This window comes from Podarcis filfolensis, assembly GCF_964270895.1.
Source record: "Podarcis filfolensis genome assembly, chromosome: 17".
NCBI classification, from domain to species: Eukaryota; Metazoa; Chordata; class Lepidosauria; order Squamata; family Lacertidae; genus Podarcis; species Podarcis filfolensis.
In genome coordinates this window covers 19,762,336-19,777,911 of record NC_139621.1, presented here as the reverse complement: position 1 = coordinate 19,777,911, position 15,576 = coordinate 19,762,336, and the positions used below count along the sequence as shown (strand labels likewise).

The following is a 15,576-nucleotide window of genomic DNA, read 5'->3' as shown; positions in this document are numbered from 1 at the left end:
GGTTGCGATTCAGCGCTTCTGCGCATGTGCGACTGCCAAAACCCAGAAGTAACCCGTTCCAGTACTACCAGGTTTCAGCGGTCCGTAACCTGAAAACACGCAACCTGAAGCGCCTGTAACCTGAGGTTTGACTGTACAAGATTGCACTGTTAGTCTCCCCCCATCTGTTCAGTCCAGCAAAAAATAATAATGCATCATGTGACTCCACTCATCGTGTTTTTCAGCTGCAAGTTGCATTGGCTGCATTTGGATGGTCACAATCTCGGTTTCATAAGATGAGACATGGTTGAATCTTAAGTGCCCCCATGCACCTGCTTTGCTCTTCCCTTCGAGGAAAAGAGAAGTTAACTCAGCTATTATAACAACGGACGTTTAATGCATAAATTGATGTACATATCTATGCATGTACACATACATTTCGAGGAAATGAAGGGCAGGGAGATTCAGAGAAATGGTACACTAAGTCACAGAATGTGTGTGATGTACTCAGATAACCCCTTGAAGTGCTGACCAGCAACACAATTTTCTGTAGTTTATAAAAAGACAGTGCTGAAATGCACAAAGACGATCAGAAATTCACATGCTGCAGCGCTGACAAAAACCAGAAGTGTCAGCCCTATTTACCTCTGAAGCACCATTGCTTCCTCATACATTTCTAAAAGCGGAATTAAGTGGAAAGTGCAAAATTGCAGGCAGCTCAGAAGAACAGTTTCCCATCTTCATTTTATCTCTTCAGTCTGTAACAGTCACCTCAGTAAGCTCCTTGGTTTGAAGATCCAAATCTCCTTGGAATAGCAGAAAGACAAAGAACTTTAGACAAGTGATAAACGGGAAAAGCCTTTGTCTCCTTTTCTTTAACCAGATGTTCCAGAGTCCCCCAAATTCAAGGTTTCCATCTTTGTGTTTGGTAGATATGACACTTCATAATTCAGAAACTGACACAGGGAGAACCCCCAGTTTCTCAGATTGATGGACCGTGAGTAATTTCTGGTCACATCTGTAGTTTTCAGGTTTGACACAGGAAATAGCAGGGGTGGGGGTGGGGGTGGGAATTGTTCTGAGAGAAGCTTAAATAGTGAAGAGAGATGAGAATTATGATTCCTTTTCACAAACTTAATCACCGATTTGAACACACACTTTCAGTCCTTGAAGTAAATCTACTATGCCTTTCCTTTCTCCCTTGAGAAGGTGAGTGGACTGAACAGATTGATAGTTTGGATGGAAACAATGCCATGGAATTCAGAAGCAATAACATCACCATGGATATATTATGCAACACTTTGCTATACATGGAGGTCCAGCTGAGGGCCTTCTGGCGGTTCCCTCACTGCGAGAAGTGAAGTTACAGGGAACCAGGCAGAAGGCCTTCTCGGTGGTGGCGCCCGCCCTGGGGAACAATCTCCCACCAGATGTCAAAGACAACAACAACTACCAGACTTTTAGAAGACATCTGAAGGCAGCCCTGTTTAGGGAAGCTTTTAATATTTGTTGAATCATTGTATTTTAATACTCTGCTGGAAGCCTCCCAGAGTGGCTGGCAAGATGGGTGGGGTATAAATAATAAATGTTGTTGTTGTTGTTGTATGAACTGGCCAGTATGCAAATACTTTTATAAACAGAGAAGCAGCTAAACAGCATTAGGATGGGCCAGATGGCGATACCAATCTGGCCCATCCTACGGCCAATTTAGGAGGCAAATTCACCTCTGAGTGGGCAATTGAGATTGTGGGAAGGCATATCTCAGTCAAGCACTTCAGTTTGAAGGAGGTGAGGACAGGTGACCCCACCTAGGCCCGAAGTCACACACCCCTCAACAATCACCCCAGGCCTCAAAACTGTCCAAAATTCCTTTTGTCTTCTAAATATCCAGAACAGCTTTTCTCTGCTCTTCTCTGCTTTTCTCACAAGATGCTGTGGCAAGGGCAAACCGTTACTTTTTATCAGTACAAGAAGGCTTCAAAAAGCTAATGAATAGACTCTGTCAGAGCAGGCCTGAGAACTGACTTTTATTTCATTCAGTTGCAACATCTTTGGACATGCTGAACCGCTCTCATTCCCCTTTTCTGTGAAGGTCACCAAGAGTCCCAAAAGAGTCCCAACACAGGAGCTTTCTGTTCATGCTCAGGGGAACTCGAGGCAGGACTCCTGAGGGAGGAGAAAGGGGAGGGAACTGGAAGGGGAATATATACTCTGTGCAAATAACTGTGAACTCGTGCTTGTTTGTGAACTATCACACTTGCTCCTTCTACCAGTTCATGGATGGTAGAAATAAAGCTTTTTCTCTGAAACTATTCCTTGAGTGTCTGTTGACTCCCATTTTCCCTTTCCCGGGCACAATATTTTTCCCACCCGAGGGCAAAGCCTCATAAGGCTACAAGTTCATAAGAATAACTAGGGCCAATTCACACACTTACCAGAAAAGACCCCTTCTTTTGTTTATACAACTTTTCTGCCTCTCAAAGTGGTTCACATTTTTTTAAAACAACAACAACAACAACCACAAAGTGGTGAAATAAAAATTAAAACTCGAATGGAAAAGGAGCAGAGTTGAAAACCTTCCATCTTATTTTAACAACCATTAGAAGCCGTGCGGAATAAGAACATTAGCCTGGCTCAACACCATCAGGGATGGAGCTACTCTCACCTCCTGAGGGAGTGAATTACACAACTTGGGTTCTGCCACAAAAAAAGGGTCCTATCTTACATTCCCGCCCTCCGCAACCAAACATCTTTTGGTGGTGGTGGGATATACAACATGAAGGTGTGGAGAGAGAGCTTGTAACATGAGATGTGGGTTTCATATGATTTGTGTAATCATTCTGCCCCAAAAAGGGAGAAATAGCACACAAATCCACATGTACACAGCTTGAGTTTCATTTTACCTTATGCACATTCATGCTCCATGTGTGAGGAGAAACCGTAGGTAGGATACATATGGGCATCGCCTAATTCGTGGACCCAAATCCAATTTGAAATCCAAACTTGGAGCTCCACAATTATTTACAAATAAGCATATACAGGTGCACAACACACAAACTAACACAGACCTTTTCCTTCCAGTAAGATTCAGTGTGGTGCAGTGGAAGCATACTGGATTGTGACTGGTTTGAGTGAGATTCAAATCTCCGCTTAGCTGTAAAGTTCACTGGAGATTTGCTTAAAGCTGCAGGTGTGGTTTTTAATTTTTTTTTAAAAAAAAATGTACCAGAGAATTATATCAGAATTACATACTCTTTAAAAACTGAACTGTCGGAATTTTCTTCGTTTTCCTGGGAAGAAATATGAAAAGCAGACAAAATGTTGGTAGGTGTTTACCTAGAAACATGCAAGATTATACAAAGAGAGCTTCCAAGCTTGGCATTTTGCAAGGAACGCTAGCTAAGGTTACCAGATTTTTTTCAAAGAATTTGGGGACACTTTTTTTTTTTTTGAAAAGGGGTGGGGAGTTGTTATTATTTTTTAAAGAAATAATATCTTCTCTTCTGTGGTCTCCTCTGTTGCATGGCCTTCCTCTGCGCTTCTCTCTTGGAGCACTAGCCATCATGGAGTAGGCTCGGGTCGGGCCTGGGCTCAGCCACATGTCCTTGCCCTCCCAGTGCTCTCCTACCTCTCCTCCTCAGCGGCAGTGGCGCTGCAAGGTCGGGGCTCCCCTCTTTTTTCTCCTTCCCCTTTCTCTCTCTTCCTTCTCCTTCTCCTCTCCTCCTTCTCCCTTCTCCAGAGTTTTCCTGGCCCTGGAGCATTGCTGGAAAGTCGGCCGGGTGCTCTTGCTCCAGGCTCAATTTGGGTCATGGGGTGGTGTCAGCGGTTCCCCCAGTTGACGCACCAGGCGTCCCCGGTTTCCCCTTGGCAGTGGCGGCGGCAGTGGCAGCCTCAGCAGCCCAGAGCCAGCCTGGTAGCGCAGTCGGCTCTGGTTGCCTTCAGGAGCTGCTCATTGCCGTAGCGCCCGCCATTTTGCCTTGCCGGAAGTCCCCATATGATGTGTCTTGTGCCATTGAACCAACCATGCAACATTCATTCCCTACTAATAAATCTACAACACTTAAAATATAAGTCCGGGGACATTAAATGAAATCCGGGGACATTCTGGGGACGGATTTTGTCCGGGGGAAAATTTGTAAATCCGTGGACTGTCCCTGGGAAATGGGGACTTCTTGTAACCATACGCTAGCAAATCTATCATCGTGCTAAAACATCAGTGAAGCTGTAAATCCCCACAATAGGAAGTAGCTGTTCTTAGATATTTCCTGTTATCTATTCCTAGAGAAATCTGGAAATGCCCCAAAACACTTTCGGTTTTATTAACACTCCAAGTACTATCGCACAGAAGGAGAAGGCAGGGGAGGAGGAGGAGGAGATCCTAAAACCAGTTGTGGCTAAGAAGTTCCATTGAAAGCCAAGAGTCTGGAAATAGCCATTATCAAGTTGCTTTGTTTATTTCTTCTTGGGCAACCCTTACCAACAGATCCATTGGCTAGCGAGGGTTAGAATGCAGTAGTTGGTGCAGGGCAAGATTAAGGTTTGATGAGGCCCTAAGCTACTGAAGGTAATGGGGCCCTTTATATATCCAGCTGTCCTTTGTCAACAACAAATTGTTGCTGTTTTTTGTGTTGAATATATGCTATATGGTAATTTATGGACCTCATAGGTATCTAAAGCCATTTGCGCATGTTGCCATGCAACCAGTCCATGCAGAATGTAGGCACCCTGTATATAGAAATGAGCAAACCAGTGATATTTTAGGGAGCAGGCTAGCAGGCGGGGCCCATAACTTACATCATAGGAGCCTATACAACAGAAAACACTGTTGCTGTATGTAGGTTTTATTTTATTTGTTTTTTATCTTATATTTTGGAAATGCACATCCAGTTTTTCCCCCCTTTAAATTTTTTTGGGGCCCCCAAGAGAGTGGAGCCCTAAGCTGTAGCTTGTTTAGCTTATACGTAAATCCGGCACTGAGCTGGCGGCCTGCTGGAAAGAAACACTGACCCAACCTCTAGTCCAGGGGTAGCAACCTAAGGCCCATGGGCCATAAGCGGCCCATGGGGGTCGTCTAACCAGCCCATGGACCCCCGCTGTCCGCTTGGGGACCCCCCCCACCCACTCAGTCGGTTCCCGTGTGCCACGCTAAACCATAGCTGTCAACTGTCCCTTATTTGGCGGGAAACTCCCTTATCCCATCGCTGTGTCTTGCTGCTGTCCTGGACAGATGATGTCCCTTAAATTTCCCGGCTTTCATGCTCGCCCGGCTCAGGAGGGAAGCAGTGGCTCTAGGTCCTCCGCCTCGAGAGAGCGCGCGCACGAGCTGCCGCATCTCTGTCTCTCCCTTTTTCCCCTCAGGGGCGCGACGTGAGGAGACGTGTGGCGGTGGGTGGGCTGGCAGCCCCTCTCCTGCGAGACGTCTGCCGCGCTGCCAGGGGAAGCCGGAGGCAGCAGCGGCTGAGGAGGCGGCCTGATGGAGGAGGAAGAGGAGGGGATGGGGAGGGATGCAGAAGGGCGGCGCTTTAGCGACCGCTGCGGCACCGCAACCACCTCATGACGACACAATACAAGTGCCCCAGTGGGAACACCTGATGGTCTCTGCTTGTCTCTTTACACTGCCAGCCTTGCCACCCCCTTGCCTCTTGCCCTGATATTTTTCTGCTGGGTATTGTAGTCAGTCCTGGGACTGCACCATGACTCAACAGGAGATCTGTCTTCTGAGTCTTTACATGCAAATGTGTCTGCGTGCAACACAGAGAGACATAGACACAGAGAGATGTCAGCAGGCAGAGAAAGGAGACAGATGCATTTTCATTAAGTTCTCTCTGGGACCAGAGGGAGAAATACTGTATGGAGCTGAGCCATTGCTAGGTTTGCAATGTATCTTTTTTGGGAGTCGTTTTGCAACGTTTAAACGTTGGGTTGACTACCCCAACCCAACCCACCCCCGCAGTAAAGCTTTAAAACTCATTTCTTGTGGTAAATAAAATCCATTTCTGCACAAGAGTCCAGATTTGGGAGTTTCATTGTACAACTCTAACAACCAGAAGCAAACAAGGGCTGGCCCACACTTCTGTGTGTCCTACTGCTTCCCGCCAGAGAAACCAGCTCTTTGCTGAATATGGAACCAATGGCAATAGGTTTTCTACAGAATGCTGTTTGTTCAGATTCAGCAGTAAAGAGTGGGTTTTCCTAGGGAAATCTGCGAGGCAAAGGCAAAATCACTTGGACCTATACTTTCTAGGCAAAGGGACAAGTGGAAGTCTGGACAACCCCCAAATTGGGTGGTGCTCCCCTAATTCATAAACAGACTAGATACATTTAATTTCAGCGTCTGTATGACCAAAGTTAATTGTTCATTAGCTTTGATGATTTATACTCCACCTTTTGATTGAGATATCTCCAAAGCGGCTTCCAGTAGATTATAAATATATAGCCAACCCCACACATACAGAAATAACCGCAAGAGCCCGAGTCTTGCCATAGTCTCTCACCTTTTCGGGTACTCAGCTTTGTGCTTGACTTGCTCCTTTGGACTTTAATGGCAATTGCTATTAGTAAAAATAATGCCAGCAGACAAATTGGTAGGATGAATGAGAGGGGAGATTTCCCCCTGTTATGTGCTGGAGGTGTTTTATCTGTAAACAAGAAAATTAAAATATGTATATTATCCCGAACACAATCTGATACATTGCCCAGTTTGATCAAAGAAGCAGGATATAATTAATTAGGATTTTTTTAAAAAAACCCGTTTTCATAATTCTCCCTGCAATTGAAGCTGTTTCTTGTACAGACAGTGAGCTAACGTTACAAAAATCACCAGGTGCTGTGATGCTACCAAGAGCATCCATTGGTACATCTTGGTGATAGTGCATATTGGTATTTAACTCACCCTTGGGACCAGCTGATTGTAGGGGCGTGCTACAGATTAATGTGAAACCACACAAGTGTTTACCTTGCAAAACCACTGATATGTGGGCTGATGTCTCCTGATTCAGTTCCTGATTCCAGAATGCACAGCTGTAGTTTCCAGGAGTGCGTGGTCTGACTCTCAGGATGCTGGTTATGTTGAAAAGTCCATCCCTTGTCATTTCATATGTAGTGTTTGCATGTATGCTGGCATTCAGATCCCTCTCATAGTGCCAAGAAACTTCAGCCAGAGGGTACCCTTCTGAATGGCAAGCTAAGATCAAGTCTTCTTCCTCTCTTCTTTCCTGTAGATTGATTATTTTGTAGGGTGCTGCAAGAAGTGGAGGACAGTATCACAGAGCGCTTTGCAGTATTTTGGTGGCACTTTTCCCGTTTCTCTTCCTTTTGGTTGATTTACACAACCATCATATAAGAGAAGACCCATGCTTTGAACTAAGCAAGAAGGGACATTGATTACATCTTGCATTTAATGTGCACATCTTTAAAATACGTTGGAAGAAACAAACCAGGAGATTTAGTTCAGGCATAGCAAGAAGCCAAGGCTTTCTACTTTGCTTATCCTGCCTGGGCCAGGAGGTTAGCAGGGGGTTAGTTTTCCTGAAGGGAAACAGGAATGCAAACTCTGCATACTGCTCTCAAACCTAGAGACACATACAGTACTAACCCTACAATTCCAATAACACACACATGTTGAAAGTTGGAGCACATGCAGAAGCCACTTTTTCTTCTTCTCCAAATTCTCACATAAATAACTGCAAATAATTAACTTTTTTTAAAAAAATATAGGAAAGAAGTATAATTAACTTTTTTTAAAAGACAGGAAAGATGTAGATCTAGTGGAACAACCACCATTGCATACAGCTGTATACACATAGGAGCCCTTTTCTGTGAGTTCAAAGCTGTGGAAAGTGTTAATCAGTTCCTTTGTTAAGAAACAAAGGATTAAAATGACAGAGTGTGTTCAGCATTCTTGCCTCCAGAGGAAACTAAGGCTGCAAATCATTCTCTTAGATTCTCACTGCTTGGGTGCAATAATACAGTATTACAATATATATATTGTAAGTTCTGCAGCTACCAACCTTCAACTTCCAAAGTAATGTACTTGTAGTCTGCTCCCTCGTATTTAACAACACAGATGTAATCTCCTGCATCTGTGAGCTTTATGTTGGTGATAGACAGCAAAGAAAGTCCTTTGTCTAACTCCTCATGTGACAATGACGCTCTCCCATGATAATCAGAATCCTGATGGGTGAGGTCTTCTTGGCCATTGTTGAGCTTGTAGACTTCTTTGTCCCCCAGTGACAGCTTTCTTTGCCACGAGACACTTAGTCCCATCAAATTTAATGGGGAATGGACTGGAAAGCGACATCCCATAATCACATCACTCCCGTACTCCGCAGTGTAACGTGGCTGAAGAACTTTGACTGTGAATAAAGCTGAGAGGTTGAAACAAAGCATGAGTATCTTATCATGCAAGCACCAGGATTTATGCGGAACAGAAGAAGTCCAGTAAGTCTGATATCAACAGTGTGTGGATTTCTGGTTGGTATGTCTTCTTCTTGTTCACAACTTACTGACATGACTGCTTTCTACATGGAGGAATCAAGTAGGGTAGTCCCTTTCCATGCCAATGTCACCACACTACAGTGAAAAGGAAATGAAGAATTGGGCCCTTTAAATGAGTTTCTGTAAAAACATGCCATGATTTGCTGCCATTTTTAAAGAAAGTATTTGAGTAAAGAAAGTATTTTCACACAACCAGGATCAAACTTCAAACTCCCACAAGACCAATTTCATGCATATTCAGTAACTATGCATTTAACACATTCAGGATGCTTATAGAGAGACGGGAGAAGATTGTAGACATCTTCTTTCTTTGTTGGACGCATAGGAGCCAACCTTTCACCTGCCCTCCCCCCAAAAAGATGATGGGTATTGTCATTCAACAGATGTGTGACATGCCATGCCATGTGATCGATTTTGCAGGGCAGGGCTCAAGTGGGCCCTCCAAAAATTTAATTCACATTGGCACTCCTAGTTGGACGATTGTCTAGCCCAGGGGTCCTTCTCATACCACCTTCCCTGAACCACTCTGCGAGGCTGGGATCACGTGCATGTCCTGGGCCCCATGAGGACACATTCCATTGCTGTTACTACAGACCAAAGGCACAACCCATTTGGGACACTAAACTGACGGAGACCTGAGTAAGAGCATCTCAGGGCTCAGGAATATTTCCTGCAGACTGCAAAGGTGCAAGGAAAGTGCCCAGCAGACAAGAATTGCAATCCACCATCCACAGTGGCTGAATATTCATCAATGGTAGACTTTTTCTGACCCTGGCATTCAGGAATGTGTGACCCACCCAAGCCTTCCAGATAGCTCTGAAGCTCTTAGACTTCAGATCCAAAGGGAAATGTACAACTCTTTGAGGACTTCATTGTAAACCTGCCCAAATGAAAGCTCTCACCTGCAATCATATGAAGCTGGATTTCCAGTAGCACAACTGGCAGCAGTTTGGACATTTGCCTAGACATATCTGAAAAGCAATGTTGACATGATAAACATCCTACATTGTGGCATATAAACAACTGCTCTGCCAAAGAATGCATGTCTTTATGATTCAGTAATATACCCCTAAAAGAAGAGAATTCGACAGCTGAGATACATGTTTTGAACCTGACCTTATTCTCTGTTTTAAACTGTACTTTCGATGATGTATTAAGTATTAGTTTTATCTGATTTTAAATTGCCTCATTGCTTTGCTGTAACCCCTTCCGGGTGGGTAAGAAACACAATACACATGGCTCACAATTTGAAAAAGAACTTTTACAAAATATGGATAAACTTTTGTCTAAAATGTATAACTTTCTATTAGAATGGGAAACAAAAGATGAGCTGGTTAAAGCTTCAATGACACACTGGGCAATAGATATAGGACACAATATAGAGCTCAACCTCTAGGAGAAACTCTGGAAAAGCGATCTGAAATTTACTGCATGTTATTCATTGAAAGAGAATTACCTGAAAATGATTAATAGATGGTACTTAACTCCGAGTAGGTTGGCTAAGATTGATGAAACAGAATCAGAGATGTGTTGGAAGTGTAAAGAAACGGAGGAAATGTTTTTTCTCATGTGGTAGACATGTAAAAAGGTAAAAGTGCATTGGGAAATGATTTATAATGAATTGAAAAAAATGTTTAAAATTACTTTGCTCCCCAAAACAGAGTCCTTTTTGTTGGGGATAACCCAGACTGAAATTCCTAGATGTCAGAGAAAATTATTTATGTATGCAACAACTGCGGCCCATATTTTGTTAGCCCCAAAATGGAAAGTGAGCGAAGTCCCAACTGTTATGTACTGAAGTTCTCACCCTGGGCCAGCAGGGGGATACTGTAGATAGTTATGCAAATAAGGGATCGAAAGTGATGTTCAGTGATTGGATAGTTTTAGAAAATTGTTACAGTTACATTGTACTGGAGCTCTATATAAGCAGGCTGACTGAACCCTTCAGTTCAGTTCTGTTCTGGCCTGTGAATAAGCAAGAGCTGTTTGAAGAATCGCTGTGTCGTCTGATATGTTCACCCACAACCTAACACCAACTAAAGAGGATTGGCAGCTTAAATTGACAGAATATGCACAACTTGCAGATTTGGCAAATAGAATAAGAGAGCAAGAAGAACATACATATAAAGAAGGGTGGAAAACATTTATTGAATATATGGAAAATAACTGTATACAGCTGAAAGCACTGGCAGCACTGAGATAAATTCAACAGAGCAAATAATTTTTGATGGATGTAAAAGTGGAAAACTGATTTGAAAGGTTATAGTAAAATATGCAGGGATGCATGACAGGTAAAATGAACCATGGAAAGAGAAAAAGGGAAGTCATTGTTCCATAAAATTTGCAATTTAAGTAATAAGGTGCCAAAGTTGCTAGACTCGCCCCCCACCCCCGCCAAGCTCCATGAACACATACTTGGCTAACTCCAAAATGGCATGTATGCTTCATGCAGCCTTCCAAGAATAAATGTTCTAACCCACAGGAACTGATCTAGCTGCATTACAACTGGAGATGTCAGCTAGTATAGGGCGTGGCAACCAGGAATGGATGAATCAGCCTATTTTTCATCCATATCACTTGCATATGTGTTTAGTCGTAAGTCTGTCTCATCCCATAGCCACATTAATCACCATGTGTGTGTGATCTCTCTCACACAAAAATCACACTTAAATATGTACAGTCGTACCTTGTTTTGCGGCCGGGATCCATTCCGGAGCCCTGGCCGCTAGCCGAAAAGGATGCAGGGCAAAGCGCCATGTCTGCGCATGCACATGGAGCAGTTTAAGCTTCTGCGCAAGTGCAAAGTGCAATGTTGCACTTCTGTGCATGAGTGAGCGGCAAAACGGAAGTAACCTGTTCCAGTACTTCCGAGTTTGCCGCGGACATGCACTAGAATGGATGTTTGCTGAGGTATTACTGTACTTTAAACTTAACTTTCTATATACCGTATTTTTCCATATATAAGACACTCCTCCCATGTATAAGATGACCCCTAATTTTTTGGAACCCCAAATTAAGAAATCAACATTTTTAAATAGTTAGGGTTGCCGTATTTCAAGAGCCAGAACCTGAACCCTTGTGCATTCACCATCCGTGTATAAGACGACTCCCAATTTTTGACTATTTTTTTTTAGCAAAAAACCCCATTGTTTTATACATGGGAAAATACGGTCTTTTTTTTCTTTTTTTTTGAAACCTTTCTCTCTCAAAATATACATTTTAAAATGCATTTTGATACTGGTTTTGAGCCAAGAACCAACAACAGTGGTGTGGTCTCGGACAGGGGAGATGCAAAGAAGCCAATTTGGAGGCTGAATCCTCACCACCACTGCAAAGGGCACCAATATTTGGGGCCAAAGGATGAGATCTATTTTACATTTTCCACCTTAATGCTACACCCGATATTTGCCATCTGAGGTAGGATCTTCAGAGCACATCCTGATCAGGCTACCTTGCGCTGAAAAGCAAGGAAATGCAGGACTGAGCTACGCTCATTTTCAATAGTTAGCATTAATTAATTAATTAATTAATTAATCTTAATTATATCATGAGCCTGCCCCATATCTTCTCCAGATGCAGCTTCTGCACATGCTGAGAAGCGCACATTCCTTGACTCAAATATGCTGCCATGAATGATAAAAAGAGAGAGAGCAGGCCAAGTAAGATTGGAAACTCATTTTTTCACCTCTTCACCTCTGCTTTGAATTGCCCAACCTATGCTTCATGCAAATTCCCCACAGGGAACAGAGGGGACAACCCAAAAACAGTATAGATCTCACTCAGCATTTTGCCCATTACTCTTACTTGTTACTTTTGAGTTTAAGGGTAAAAAGGAGAAAGGAGGAGGAAAGGAGAACTCCAACCAGGAGTTCTGCTGACTTGGCTGCCACCAGCTCCCCTGACCTATCCCCACCAGCATAGGTGCCCCCATGAAGGAGCCAGGCACCCACAAATTTTGGTGCCAGGGCCATGCACGCTGCATGGCACTCACAGCTGTGGGCACCCACGATCATGGGGCCAAATTGGCACTCCTGCCCATCAGCACAGGACCACTACTGCTTGGAGAATACCACTGCTTCCTCTACCTTTTCCGAGCTGCTGCTGTGAGGCACCAGATTCCCATGCGCACAGCCCATGCTGCTACAGATGTGTGCAGCAAGTCTTGAACTGGCCAGGTCGGACATTTAACATGGACAGCGGTCTGCAGCTTTACCTGGATGTGTTGTTCTGCACAGCTAGCTTATTAATTTATCACCTTTGTACCTTGCCATTCCATAAACAATGCTGACAACATGGCCGACAACAATAAAAAACCCAATTAAAAATGTACCGTGTGTGTGCGTGTACACACACACACGCACACATGACAACAGTAAAGCTGTCATGGGATAAAGAACATTTGTTATGGGACAGTCTAAAAACTGGGAAGGAGGGGCAGACTTTGGACTTCGTTGGTTTCTTTGGACTTTGTTGGGAGTTTTTTTTACTACCACCCTGGAGTCTACCAATGGGAAAGAGCAGACATACATTAGGAATTAATGAAGATGCCCTGGGCACAACCTCAGGGCAAAAAGTTGTGATCAGTAGCAGAACCGCAGGTCCTTTCCACCGCAGTCTACTCCTGATCTCCGCCATAGGGTTCTGTTGTGGCTGTGTACATCAACTTCAAGGCACATTCTAAGTAAGTACACACTATTCTAGGGTTGCCATATTTTGAAGAGCAAAGAAGAGGCCTGGGGCGGGGGGCGGAGAGGGATGTGGGAGAGAAGATGCTTGCCTAGATAGCCCTATAATGCCAGTGTACTGGAAGAAGCAAAGATCATCATGAAGAAATGATTCTTCAATATCAACTTCATTGGACTGGTCATGTTGTTTGGATGCAATGATTCTTCAACATGGTCATGTTGTTTGGATGCGTGATTATCGTATTCCAAAGGAACTACTCTACTCTGAACTTAAAAATGAAAAGCGTAATGCTGGTGGTCAACAAAAGAGGTTTAAAGACTCTCTCAAGGCAAATCTTAAAAAATGTAGTATAAACACTGACAACTGGGAAACACTGGCCTGCGAACACTCCAATTGGAGAACAGCCTTTACCAAAGGTGCCTTGGACTTTGAAGATACTCAAACTCAGGACAAAAGGGAGAAGCGTGCTAAGAGGAAGGCACGTTTGGCAAACTCTCAACGTGATCAACTCCCACCCGGAAACCTATGTCCCCACGGTGGAAGGATGTGTGGGTCCAGAATTGGCCTCCACAATCACTTACTGACTCACTTTTGAAACCGTGTTTATGGAATGACTATTTTACTCGGCTACGAGTGATCGCCAAAGAAGAAGAAGAAAGATGGCTTGATCTTGCAGGATCCTTGTTATGGACCTATGGGCTCAGCCCAGAAGCTTTAACCAGTGTGTCATGTTGGCTCTCAGCTTAATTATTGAGATAATCCTCTAAGGCCCTGTTCCCCCTCCATCTTAAGCACAGTATGTGAGTCATGGGATAGGGCTTTCTGATGTTGACAAGAAAGGAACTTCAGCCTCATCACAGCACTCCTTTTGATGAACAGGTTCCCCCTCCAGCATATGACTTCGAGTTTATTGTTGTTTTAGCCTAATTGAAGGCATTTGATTGTTTGATATTGTTTTAATTTCCTATCACGTTGTTTGCTACCTTGATTTGTTTTTCTTTTATGGGAAAGAAGGAGACAACTGTTGAAAATAAGTAAAAGAATAACCAAACACGCATTTCTGAATCAGCTCTTGTCCAATTTAACACTTCCGGAATGGCAATTCCCAAGCTCCCTTTAGTACCAAAGAACAAAATGAGGACGTTTTGCCAAATTCCAAAAATCCACCAGGACAGAAATGTTACTCCTGAAAAAGAGGACATGTCCTGGAAAAAGAGGACATATGACAACCCTACATCCCCCCTCCTAGAATACTTTACCCCTCACAAAGTTAAAATTCCAACCATCCCTTAACAAACTATAGTGCCCATAATTCTTTGAGGGAAATAATGTGTTTTAACGGTATAATGGACACACATCCCTATTTTAGATTGGGGGGAGGCTGTTAGACAACAGGGGGTCTGATCTACTACAAATCACCTAGAGATCTACCTGTAGATTCTGATCTAGCTTCTGCCCACTGCATAATGTCAATAAACACATAAAAATTTACACACACACACACACACGTTGCTTTCCTTGTTTAAAGATTTGGCCATGATAAATCTCCACCAATTCCCTTCACATCTCATGTTTTCCAAGAGAGCTGCCTGACAATCCAGACAAATTATTTGTTCTAGAGCATATTAGAAATACTGATATTCTGTATCAGAATTATATTCACCTCAAGATTTAAGGCCGATCTCCTTCACAGTGGAATTTGTTGTCCCAGGCAAAAGCGTGCCTCCTTGATGTATGTGTCTTGAGACAGCCAGAGAGGAACAAGGTATCATGCTTCATTGCCAGAGTCTTCTCTCATGAATAAAATGCTGAACTCCAATAACTAGCTTTTCTGAAGAAAGTGGTTGGATAGATGCCAGCCTTCTTTCGGGAAATGAAGTGCTTGTGGTTTCTCTTTCATTGTCACACTTGCGGGCTGTACTTTTGTATTTAGTTGTTCTGCATTCTAAAAGCAAAACAAAGCAGCTGCATACTGTACTTCCTTGTGTACAAGGTCATGGCAACACATCTGACCTACATCTTTCTGCAGCAGGAGCACTGCTTTGTTTGAAAATAACAACAAGCTGATAGCTCTTCAGCACCCTGAATATCCAATATGCACTCCTAGGTGATGAATGACAAAGATCATGGCTTAACTTTGTGCTTTCTTCTCTGATTATGCTGTACTTTGGCCACCTCATGAGAAGAGAAGACTCTCTGGAAAAGACCCTGATGTTGGGAAAGATGGAGGGCACAAGGAGAAGGGGACAACCGAGGACGAGATGGTTGGACAGTGCTCTCGAAGCTACAAACATGAGTCTGACCAAACTGCGAGAGGCAGTGGAAGACAGGAGTGCTTGGAGCGCTTTGGTTCATGGGGTCACGAAGAGTCGGACACGACTAAACGACTAAACAACAACAAGCCCAGAGAGACTC

General features: G+C 43.6%; 1 protein-coding gene across 4 annotated transcripts; it reads right to left on the bottom strand.

The window, feature by feature from the left end:
- Positions 1–356: 356 nt before the first annotated feature.
- Positions 357–14,985, bottom strand: LOC310752828 (programmed cell death 1 ligand 2-like). 4 transcript variants are annotated; one of them, XR_014543027.1, is made up of 7 exons: positions 14,825–14,985; positions 9,378–9,446; positions 7,989–8,345; positions 6,935–7,219; positions 6,474–6,617; positions 3,232–5,449; positions 357–785 (listed from the first exon to the last, which is right to left on the bottom strand). XR_014543027.1 is itself a non-coding variant. In XM_083593913.1 (7 exons), exons 2-6 carry the CDS (start codon positions 9,442–9,444, stop codon positions 3,235–3,237), a joined length of 888 nt encoding a protein of 295 aa, XP_083450039.1. In that variant the 5' UTR covers positions 9,445–9,446; positions 14,825–14,985; the 3' UTR covers positions 357–785; positions 3,206–3,234. The 4 variants fall into 4 exon arrangements, 3 of the variants coding, with proteins under 3 accessions (XP_083450039.1, XP_083450038.1, XP_083450037.1); XM_083593913.1 differs by having other exon boundaries at positions 3,206–3,269; XM_083593912.1 differs by having other exon boundaries at positions 3,232–3,269.
- Between the last annotated feature and the right edge of the window lie 591 nt (positions 14,986–15,576).

Coding starts and splice junctions, on each gene's coding strand:
- LOC310752828 (XM_083593911.1), bottom strand. CDS start 9,444: ATGTCTAGGCAAATGTCCAAACTGCTGCCAGTTGTGCTACTGGAAATC. Junction 8,346..9,377: donor CCAGCTTCATATGATTGCAG/GTGAGAGCTTTC, acceptor TCAACCTCTCAG/CTTTATTCACAGTCAAAGTT. Junction 786..6,473: donor AAAGCTGAGTACCCGAAAAG/GTGAGAGACTAT, acceptor TGCTATTCCAAG/GAGATTTGGATCTTCAAACC.